We start from the raw sequence: 12,378 nt of genomic DNA on the forward strand, positions 1-12,378 counted from the left end.
TCTCATTATAGCCCTAGAAAGCGTAAAAACTGATTTTTTTCGAGTTTTTACCATTATCATCAATCAACACCAGAATCATAAAGGACCTAGTAGCAAATGTTTACTCAATATGCTGACATTTTAGTGGGTTATGTGATCGTAAAATTTCTGCTTCCGGATAGATTTCTTTAGGAGACTGGATATCGGACAAAATTTTGTTAACATGTTCTTTTTCTTGGTTAGCACAAAAAGTTGAATCAGTTTAGGAAAAATCAGGACCGTTGATAAATGATTAGCCAAGCAATAACGCGTGCAATTTTGAACTTTTGTTACACGGCCTCCTTTAAATTTTTGAGTGACCTTACTAATATGGCCCTAGATTCCCAGTATTAGTCCCATTCACAGAGCTAAAATCTCTTAAACATCATAAAACATATAAAATTGGCTGAAAATTCGGGACGCTCGAGCGAAGATCTCCAGCTTCGTTAATATAGAATGGCCCATAAGGGAACAAGTAACATGTGAATATGTACACCTAGCAAGATTTAATCTAACTGGGCCAAATATCTGCCAGAATGGAAACGAGAAAACAACACAATGGATAGGAGAGTTACGGTTATACGACCAGATTAACCTTTTCCTGTCCAGTGTAGAGGTATTCTTATGAATACGGAAATCGCGACAATTTTTTTCAACAAAGATTTTGCAAGACCAACATTTTTAACACATTACAAAATGGCAAAACTTTTAAAAAGTGAGTATAAATTGCTTCATTATTAACTAAGTGCCTTGATCCCCTGCTCAAACTTATTTTTTCTTTTTTTGTTCTAAATATGTGTAACAACCTTCAAATCAAAATAACTACCTTTTTGCTTCTAAACCAGTGTCAAATTTTGTCTATTTGATTTTTAATTTCACAGTCTCTCGCTTTATAGTCCAGGTGCCAGGACCTAAAAATGTGACACATCTCTTTCATGCAATCTGAAAGCATTTTCTAGTCAAATCGAACCTATTGATTACGATTACACCCGGGAATAGGTTCCCCCCAAAGGTGCTTGACCCTTGAAAAATTAAAGTGCTATCTGGCGAGTTACGTTTGCAGCCCATTAAATTATGGATTTTGTAAGGTCAACCTAACAGAGCAAAAACGCAAGCGAGATAAAGTGATTAGAAAAAATTCATTTTTTGTCAGGGGACATCAGATAAAATTGAATCTATCCTAAAAAGAGCCTTGCGAATAATATTTAAAAAATGTAAAGTTCCATGCGGTTCTATTTTCCTCTAGAAAAGGCTAGGTTAGACACTTGAGAGCACGAGAGTTAAGTTGTGCCTCTGTTTTGCATTCAATGTTGTTTATATTATATTACCAATTTAAGTACATGTTATAATATCCATTAAACTTAATAAACCACGTTTTCCTCCATTAGTCAGTCGTCAGAAAATAATTGATGATCAACGGTGGACATGTTGGCTTGTTTGTAATGTATTCAGATACAGTTTTGGCCGTGGTTCATGAAACAAACAGTCAAATTGCCTCAAGAAGAGAGGTTGCACTTTTAAAAATTCCATAACCAGCGTCTAAGTAGGCAGAATATAGATGGCAGAACATACTCCTCGCTCTCAACCTCCATTCCATTAATATATATATATATATACATATATATATATATATATATATATATATATATATATATATATATATATATATATATATATATATATATATATATATATATATATATATATATATATATATATATATGTATATATTTATGCATAATTTGGACATGATTGCATTACGTCTTTCGAATGGCTAGGCTGCATGTTTTAAAGCATAATCTATATCCTACCTACTATGGGACAATCTTACAGAAAGTGGCTGTGCTCAGTGCTTTGTTCCGTTGTATCGATATCTTGTTTTTTATATAGTATTTATTTAGACGACGTTCAAAACCGAATCCTCTTCCTAACTCATTTTGCAACTTTCATCTTGTTGATTAAGTAATAGCTTATTACCGTTTTACGTTCATATTAATTTTAGCTTGCAAGGATAAATTATAATCCGATATTAATTATAAAAGTAGTGTATATTTAGCTCGAATAATTAAAGAAAGGGAAACTAGACTAATTTCTTCCTCCAGAGGGTAAGAAAAAACCAGAAATGTTGAAACTAAAAACTGAAAATATAACCTTGACTTAACTTGAACAAGGGTCCTTTAGAAAGGCTTAGTTCACTGATATTCTACTTGACTATCATAAGTTAGTATTTCTGCTCATTTCCAAAAGTTCAACCAATCAATAGTGTTGCATTAAACAAAACAAAAAACACAAACGACGAATAAAATTAAAGAAGTTACTTAAGTTTGTTATTATGGCTACCCCGTACGTTTTATGTCCGCAATAAGTTTCAACAACGCTCACTTTTTCTCCCAAAATGTATCAAACTCTATTTTATATAGCCTAAATAAAAATGAATTAATGCTTTGTTCAGAAAACTACATTTTCAAAAAGCCTCGTTCGACAAAAAAATTTTCATAAAAACTTATACTCTCTTTCGTGGTCCTTGGCCTAACAACAGATAGGGCCTTTTCAAAATGACTCACTTCAACAATGGTTGCGTTAATATCTTCCTCTAGGCAAATCAAACCAGCCTCTTGACAGACAGCACATACCTGAAAACACAAGGCATAAATACACAGAAACTCAGGTTATTTAGCTTCCCTTATACAGCAGTTACAATCTAGTTTTCTTTGATCTAAGAAACGCAATGTCACAGAGAATACAATTGTAGAATTGAATGACAAATAATTATTATTCATTACCTAACGATTAAGTTGAGGCGATATTTGGGGGGGGGGGTCAATATCTAACTAAAAAAAAAACATAATCGCCAAAATTCTGGAGTGGTTGTAGAAACAGCTGCTGCCTCCAAAGGTCATCCCAATAAAGAGGGAAAGAAGAAGCCCCGGGAAGAAACCATCCAGATTCATACTGTTGCTTTCAGAATGGAGCAAAAAGAACCAAGAAGAAGCTGATTAGTCGTGAGTGTGTGTTAAAGTGCGATTTCCTTAATATGAGCATCCCAACTTCGGTTATAATTTCTTGAGATTAGCAGAATTGCTTTTCTGAGAATTTTGCATAGTGTAAATTGAGCCAATAGCAAAATGGACTATATCCACTTAAACACCAAGCTCTGTAGGATTTTCTCTAAAGCCAATCTGACCAAGTCTATTTTTCACCCTTTTTTTCAAAGCACTTGATTGCCTTTTGATTTTATGTACACATTAGCGAAAAACGCCCTGTTTAGCAGACCTCTTGGCCCACAAAAATCTCACTTTCCGGGATTAATATCACCTCCCTTTATTAGCTGTGTTCGGTAGCTCCAAACTTCTACATATTTAGATGTTTCAAAGGAGAATTCCCTTAACGATTGAAAAAGAATATCTTGGCTCGTAGAAAACGTGATTTGCGATCTTTTTGTCACTTTCCCTGCGCTCTACTGGTCGGCGACTCGCTCGTTTAAGCCAAGTAAATAGTCCTTATTAGATCAGGCGAACTTGGGCATTCGTGAACGAGATCGCGTAGGATTCATTTTGCCTCTTTCCACTTGCCTAGTTCGATACGGCGGGTATCTCAATCCTTAGACCCTGGTAAGATAAGATATTTATTTCAAAAAGATCACTATCACAAGCCCACAAAGGGCCGAATTCGGACTTCGGAGTCGACAATATAAATGGTTGCACTAAAACTGGCAAAAATGGAAAAAACAACAACGAAATAGAAAAATCATAATGAACAATCATTTAAAATTCAATAATTAAAACTGTAAAAAGTAAATTAAAAAGTTAAAAAGATAAAAACTGGTAAAACTAGACTTACACAAATACAAATCAGAAACATAATTAAAAGGGGCATAAAAAAGAGGGGGAGGGGGATAAGCAAATAAACACAAAAAAAGAACGAGACATAAATATATATAAATTAAAAGGAACACTAAAAAAGTGTCAATAATTCAACTACACTAAGTCAATAAAAGAGTTAAAAAAAGATAAAAACTGGTCAAGAAAGAGGGGGACAAAAATAAATAAATAAACCCCCAAAAAAGAAACGGAATATAAAATATATAAAAATTACACGGGGAACTAAAAAAAAAAGAGGGGAGGGACAAGCATATGAGGGCAAGAACTGGTATAGCCTCGCTGGACCTCCCTTACATATGTTCAGATGCTAAACTTACTTCAAGAAAATTAGCAGTTGTAATCAAGAGCAGAAGACGTTTGAGTCACTCGATTTTCAAACCAGAAGAATGTATATTTTTGTAAAGCTTTTTTTTGAAATATTCGGGCGTTTTCAGAAAGTTTTTAGTATTTTTTTTTCGATTTACCCTGTCAATTTTCGTTATGTTTTAAGACGGTTACATCATGCCTGCATTATAGTAGTTGTGATGACTGTATTCGACGTAAAGGATTGTTTCAGGCGTGGTTTCGAAGCCGAATCCCCTAAATAGTAAAGCCAAAAAGAAAAAAGAAAAATGGGGTAAACCCTCTTATTAGTGAGGATTAAGAAAATAAATAATGTGCCTGTGTGACAACATTCTCCACAACTAAATACATGGGCAAACACCAAATCAAAACTGTCAATATAATTATCTATTTCTTTAATTTTCTTCGGTGTTTGTTTTATGGAAATTGTCACAATGACCTATGGTCGGTTCATTTGTCTTCAGATAACCAACCTCGCTTGAAACAATCTTCAAAAATATTTAGTTAATAATTTTGCTTAAGCCCTATCAAATGTCCCGTTGTCAGTCAAGCCATTTTGTCCAGCCCTCATATTTACTGACTATAGCTTTAGAGTATTAATAAGGACAAAGGACAAAGTTCACAAGGGGCTTATTTCGAGTCTTTTCAAGATTTAGAATATATTCCAGTAAGTTGAGAAGCTCTATCGTTTCTCCACATCTGAAAGACACTGAAGATGAGCATAAGCAGGGATTAAAAGAAGAGAGTGTCATATCAGAATCAATCTAAAAAGCAAGATTACATTTGAATCCGAGAGTGAGTGTCCCAGCTCTCTTCTCCCTTCTCCGGTTAGAGAAACAGCCTATAGATTTTTTATTCTGATTTTGCTCGTGATTACCTGATGAAAGGACTTATTTTTCTCGTATATTTGAACACTTTTAAGTTAGAGGCACTATTAATAGTTACTGACCATGCTATATCGAATAATGGCGTTTAGGAAATTTTATATCACAGCATGCTGATGACGTAACTCGTCATAAATTTCCCGCAAAATAGAACCATCTTGGAAACAGGCTTAGCCTACCTGCATATAAAGGGGAGAACAGTTTAATCCCCCAAAATCTGTATAAAGAACTCCCTCCTTGCAAAAAAAATCATGATTGAAATCCACATTTCTGTAGTTTTTGACCACCTTCTCCTCTAACGATCAGATTGGTGATAAACAATGATTCTGAACTCGATATGCGGAAAACAATAATTGGAAAAAATACTCCACTAAAATCCACTAAAATCTTCTATTGGTTATGAAAGAGCAAATCCAAGAAGCGCATACTCCATACTGAACAAAATTTAGCTTGTATCTGCTAACCAGCATTGGAACATGAAAGGAGGAGAAAGAACGGAGCAAGTCAAAAATTCACCCCTTTTTGAATGAATGAATTTAGAAAATTGGCGCAAAATTCTGTTTCTAAAACTATAAATCCCGATCACAGAATCTGTCGTCTGACCTAAAGCACGGTAAACAGCATGAAACCCGCTCACTTACTTTGATTCTTAAAATTGGTAGCCCAGCGATTATTTCAATTTTATTTATAGCAGATTTCAAATTGGGACACACAAATCTTAAAAAAAAAACTTTAAGAAAAAGAAGCTCTCAAATGATCAGTAGCAACTAGCACATATTGACGTACTTGCTGCAAGACCTTAATGATACGAAATGAATCAAATACAAAAATTCTATACGAAACACTCCTGAAATCGAACGAAGCCAATTACAGATTTAAAAATAAACCAAAGAAAAAGAAATACTATTCTCATTATTCCCTATTATTAGCAAGATGGCTTACCTCTGCTCCTGAGTAATCATTTGTTTGACTTACAAGCCAGCCAATAGTAACATCTTCAGATACACTCATTTTTCTTAACATGAGATTAAAAATAGCTTCACGGGTTTCGACATCCGGAAGCGGAACATATACCACTCTGTCTAAACGACCAGGTCTCATCAAGGCCTGAAGCAAGTTAATCATATATATTACAAAAGATTCGACAGCAAAGGACGAGTCATGTGAAGGTTGCCTATAAAGCACAAATCATTTAACTGGAACAAACCAGTGAAAACAGTACTAACAAAGAAATGTTTTTTATTTGGCCTTTCTCCTTATCAACACATTCACTTAAAGTCTTTGAACATTTCAGCTACAAAATTTGGATTCCTATTTTCTCTTGGAGCAACTACAAAATTACTTGTTTTTCCATGCAAAAAAAGAGGCATTCAAAGATCGGATATCAAGATAAAGTCCAATATTACTAACATTAACAACAAATCGCAGCACATTGCTGCAATTCCCCTCTCCATTGTCACAATTTGAGAAACCTTCCGAAGCCACGATTAGACTACTGCTAAGCTTTGCAAACCTTACTTACCTTGGCCCTAGTTAAAGGAGAAAAAGAAGTTGCATCGCCTATGAAAAAAAAAAAAAAAAAAAAAAAAAAAAAAAAAATGTTTTCATAAAGTTTAGTGCGTGTGTTATAAAAGAAACGAGAAAAAGTCAAGTTGAAAAAGAATAAAAAAAATTACACAAGTAAAGAGCGATGTTGAAACATAAAACAAACAAAAATTATAGCTTCGCAGATAACGCAAGATATATATATATATATATATATATATATATATATATATATATATATATATATATATATATATATATATATATATATATATACTTGCGTTATCAGCGAATCTATAATTTTATATTTCAACACACTCGTGTTGAAACACATTCATTTGCATTAAACACATTCGTTTGCATTAAATAAAGACAAACACAATATATGCAATGGTTTTTCCTTCTAATGATCGTCTTTTAATGACGATCAAAAAAAAAGAAAAAAAGATACCGTTTACGCAGAATATCGTGGTTTCACCCACTTTTCTTGACTTTCAAGCCAATATATTTTCTTTGTTGTTCAAGCCATTAGACGTTAGGTTTTCTATATAGGGGTTTCGGACAAAGTTATTCTAACAGTGCACTTCTTATTTTGATCTGACTCTATTTTTAGGAGTTATGGATTATTTTAGTTTTTACTATGGGGCGTGATCGTCTCTTACTAGGTTGTTAGCTACCGCTGCAACCCGGACTATATAAAAATGTAATTGTTCACAAAGATTTGATTCTATTTTAAAACTTACTTTTGTTAAATTACAGAAAGGTTTTTAAATACATCAGTTTCCTTTAAAATGAGTCATTAAACAGCTCTACGATATTCCAGTGCCCCGCTAGCTGCGGAGAAGAAAAAAGATGTGAAATATCAAGGTTTCAGCAACTTCTCCTGTTTTTCAAGCCAATACAATTTCCTCGTTATTCAAGCCAAGGGCCTTCAAGTTGCCTATTTATTTTAGGAAATAAATAGTGTACTTTTTATTTTAATCTGACACTATTTTTAGGGATTATGGGGTATTGCAGTTTTTACTATGGGGCGTGTGGAAGGCAAATCCCTTGGAAGATATTGTAACTTGTGCTATGAGATTTTGAGGGGTGGAGAGAAAATACATAATACAATTACCAGATATGTGTCAACAAAAAGAATCAGGATAGTTTGTCCCCCCCCCTCCCCTCCCCCCAAAAAAAAAAAATATATTCACTAAAACAAAAATTAAAAAGGAAGGAAAAACAGATACGAGCTTTTTCTATCAGTGCTTTTGGATTTTTGCAGACAATTTTTTAAGGTTTATTTTTTAGGGTAAAATTTGAGTTTTATGGAACAGATTAGTTTTTAAGAATTTATTATAGTTTCTAAATGTATGAAAATTTAAATTTCAAAACTTCAATTTCTTTAGAAAATTTTCCTAGCGGAAACTGTTCTGCTAAACCAAAATTGTAATCACGTTTTTTTGGCAAAGGATTTTCATTTAATCAGTATCAGTGGCTTTTTTCGGTATCGCATGATTGCTGGTGTTTAGGGCGAAAAAAAAATCACTACGCAGAACTAGGAGCGGCAAAAATGGAATTTAATACAGAAAGTGTTACTAAAAACATTCTCAAACAATTTAACTTACACTTTTGGTCAAAAACACACAAAAATTGCCAAAAAAAGCCTTTTAAGATTTTAAAATACAATAGTTCAAAGCATAGGGAAAAGAGAGCGAAACTCTGATATAGTTATTCGAATCAGGAAATAAAATTGCATAAAAAATAATAGTGTGGAAATTGGTTTTGACCGGATAAACCATGTGAAGCCCATGTGAGCCCATTCTAGAGATTGTAAAGATGCCCAAGGCTTTCACATGATATACGTCGGGTAGAGAAGACAACAGACTTCTCAAAAGGGAGAAGGCGATTATTATTTTAAGGAGTAACTTTACCTTATCAATCATATCTGGTCTATTAGTAGCAGCAATAATTTGAACGTCATTTAGAGCTGTGACTCCATCCATTTCTGTTAAAAGTTGAGCAAGAACTCGGTCATTAACTGTAGTTCCACCTTGTGAACCCTTCCCAGAACGATTCGTAGCCAGTGCATCGATTTCATCAAAGAAAATTATAGCTGGTGCCACCTGTCGGGCACGTCTAAAAACATCTCGTAATGCTTTTTCAGAATCACCAACATATTTGCTGAATAAGTCAGAACTCTGGAAAATAATAGTCATTATTTTCATAGCTTACGGACAAAGAATTTCAACTATAAAGCTTCGGATCAGCACTGAATGAAAACTAGAAGATTAATAAACGGTTTATTTAACATTAGAATTGCTAAGGCTGCGTTTTAAGATGCCTAGCGTAAAAGGCATACATCAATAAATAGCACGCGTTCATGTTTAAATAAGCGATGTTTTCCATCTGGCTTTGCATCACCTATCTCCACTAGATCAAATCACGAACCTTCGCAAATAATGAGCTAGAGGCTTTGCTATCGCACTCCTGTTTTCAGGACGTTACATTTCTATTTTTCGGGTTTTTTCTTCAGTTAATATTTTTCGGGTTTTCTGGTTATTTGTTTATAGTTTTTCTTATGGTTACAAATTGTTAATTATTACCATTCTTATGGTTACAAAGTTACCCTGAATAAATTTTCACGCTTCTAGCCTGTTTACTTTTTTTTTTCAGCGCAAACAAAAAAGTTTACACTCAAACCAATAAAACCACACTTGATTACATACGTACCAATAGAAAGTTGGCTTCAACAAGTTTTTTCACCTCTACTCACTAAAGCCTTCGACCCTTGCAAAAAAGAGTTTCAGGTTTTCAGTCCTAATCACCTCCCTCCGCTCGCAAGGGCCTTCAACCCTTCACAAAAAATCTGACATTCAATTCTTGCAGGCTTATTATCACGGCGTAACCTTTCCATTTCTTTTTTGGTCTACATTTTTCAGATATTTATAGCCTAGGTACATTCTTGGTCGGTTCACAATTATTCTGTAACTTCAGTGATTTAGCTGCAAGTCAATGACAGTATAGATAAATAAGAGTGACAGATGATTTATTTTATATACTGTAAAAAGAGCTGGCTTCACCGGCTCTTAAGCTAGTAAAATGAACGTTTTCACCAACTTAGTGTCGCCTCATTTGACTCGCTCGGCCTTCGTAAATACATTTCAAAGTAGCCTCCCTTTACCCACTAAGGTCACCAGCTCCAGCCTTTTCTATCATAATCATATAGTCATTCCAAGTTAGATTTTCTGGATTTCTTTAGTGTGGTCACTAATTTTTCTTTATGATTAACAGAGCCTCATGTTCACTCTCATGGTTCCAAGGCTATTCTGTAAAGTTATTTTAACTCTAGCTTAATTTTTGATTTCACATTAATACATTTCAGTCCACTTCCGGTGGTTGGAGCCTTAGTAGTCAACGGAGGAACCTCCAAGACTCGAAACAAGGGGTTATTTCTAAGAAATTGTGTCTTAATTTAACTTAGTCACTTGTCTTTACAAAAGGGAGCTAGATCTTTCGATTCCAATCAAGTGATCCCCCTCCTAAGTTTTTAATTACCTTATTTGTCTGTGCCCGGCGAAAATGGAAGATTAATTCTTATATTGCTTTCCTCCTGTATTGCTTCATATTCTTGCTTTTTGTTCTTCCCTAGTTTTAATGGCAGTAGTCTGATGTCATATACACTGTTAGCTGTTTTGTTATGGAAAGTACAGTTTATAGTTCAATTACGCTGTTTATTAATTACAAACAAAAGGAAATTCATGTTATCTCAATATTAGCTGCTTTTAATGAACACTTGATGACACAAAAAAAAAAAAAATTGTTGGTGTGCCACTGTTCAAGTGATGTAGGAACGATTCCAGATCTACGAATTATGGCTTTACTGAAAGAAAAGCAGTTTCTTTTTTTGCCAAAAAAATCGCATCTTACTTTAATCCAGTCCCTTTTGACTCTTAAAAAGAAGACTATAACTCAGAATTTCCAATTGAATGAGCCTCCTTTTAAGTTTTAAAGACAATGTCTTCCATACAAAATGACACCTAAAAAATGGGGAAGGCACATTGACTATTACCAAATACCCCCAATAGGGGCCCTCTGATTCCCCTGATCACTCATGTGTTTTCACGCTTTTGGGATTCTTTTAGTGTTTTCAACATCTTTACTTTCCAGTTCTTAATAGACTTCCACTTAGATCCGATAACACCTTCTGGTAACTGTCCAAATTGCACGAACGAAGAGACCACCCCATCACCATAGAGGCCAAAATGAATAGCAGACCTAAACAAAGGAGCAACTAGGGCACTTAGTTTCACTTCCAACTAGTTTTGGCTCAAAATCAACAAACCCTTCTGCCAAGTGTCTTGATTACAAGTGTTTAGGGGGTCCCTCTCCTTAATCTGTCTCAAAAAAACAGATCGTGTTCTGATCTTCAAAAAATATAAATGTTTCTTTCATTATAAGGAATTTACTCTAACAAAAATGATCGACTTCCTTAAACTTTGATAATACCCATCTGGGAATGTCCTGTTGACAAGAACTTAGAAATTCACCCATTCCTAAATGCTTACAGAAGGTCCACATCCCCAAAAGACAAAATAAGACACTGGCTCGGACTTCCCGAAAAGATTAATTGATTTCACTAAATTTTTCACACCTTCTAAGTGATTTTCCCCGAAACTACTTTTTAAGAATTTATAGGCCTATTGATTACAAATCCGAGCTCAACATTGAAGTATAGACATGTAAATCATAAACAGCTAGATACATCTTTAAGAACACTGATCATTTCACACCTTTCTGGAAGTAATGAGTAAACCATGAATAATTCCCATAATGTATGTCACTTGCTGCTGGCACTGTGTGGGTAATGTCCAGATATATAATATAATCAAACTAAAAATGCTGCTTAATTAACACGTTTGAATCTTGCCAAACACGTTGTTGGGACGGAGTGGCTGTACCGAATGCTGTCTACTATCACCAGACTTCACACTACTTGACTTCTTTTTATGGGAACACTAAAAGGACACAGTTTACATTCAGAAACCTGCAACAGTGGTTCAGCTGAGGGCAACCATTGAACATGAATGTACGAATATTACAAGAGAATTGTTCCAAGATATGTGCTAATCCATCGCTTTGTGATGTCAGAGGTGTCTGGAGTAGAAGAGAAATCAGTCTGAGAAATACGATAACAAGACAATAGAATGATATTTGAAAATTTTCCCACATAGCGAAATATTTCAGTTACAATAAACCCAAAACTTTAAATAAAATATATCATATGTATAAAATAGACCACACAGCTCTTTTTAATGGAGCAATGAAAGTTATCAAAAATGTTAAGACATCTGCGAGGCTGTATAAAGAGCCCATAGAGATCCAGACGTCCAAAAGATGGCAAAAATGCAAGCTTTTCTAGATGAATTGATGACTTAAAAAAAAATGTTAGAGAAGAAATTCTCTTACAGATGAAAGCTACTATTAATTAGACTAAAAAAAGCCTTTTAGTAGAAGTTTAGAACATTACTTATCAAAAATTAATCCGAAACGAAGCTGATATGGAACGAGTTAACACTTTTTTTCGTCCTTAAACAAACCATACGAATGTCAAAGCGCACTTTTACTTATCTCAGAAAAAAGTTTTATACAGTGCTGTTCGGAAGTAGATTTCTTCTCCTGTTCCATTAAATGTAAGCTCCAACTACCACTGCAGCTACAACAAG

General features: G+C 34.3%; 1 protein-coding gene across 3 annotated transcripts in view; it reads right to left on the reverse strand.

The window, feature by feature from the left end:
- Positions 1–2,460: 2,460 nt before the first annotated feature.
- The window catches only part of LOC148945279 (ATPase family gene 2 protein homolog A), a 103,044-nt gene continuing 93,126 nt past the window's right edge, over positions 2,461–12,378 (reverse strand). For all 3 annotated transcript variants that reach the window (XM_089098740.1, XM_089098738.1, XM_089098739.1), the window contains exons 8-10: positions 8,587–8,853; positions 6,068–6,232; positions 2,461–2,651 (exon numbers count right to left, since the gene is read on the reverse strand). In XM_089098740.1, the coding sequence (XP_088954866.1) occupies positions 2,475–2,651; positions 6,068–6,232; positions 8,587–8,853 (609 nt within the window). In that variant the 3' untranslated portion in view covers positions 2,461–2,474. The remainder of the gene's footprint in view (positions 2,652–6,067; positions 6,233–8,586; positions 8,854–12,378) is intronic.

This window comes from Artemia sp. Qi Xiang Cuo, chromosome 13, assembly GCF_049724085.1.
Source record: "Artemia sp. Qi Xiang Cuo chromosome 13, ASM4972408v1, whole genome shotgun sequence".
Taxonomy (NCBI): domain Eukaryota; kingdom Metazoa; phylum Arthropoda; class Branchiopoda; order Anostraca; family Artemiidae; genus Artemia; species Artemia sp. Qi Xiang Cuo.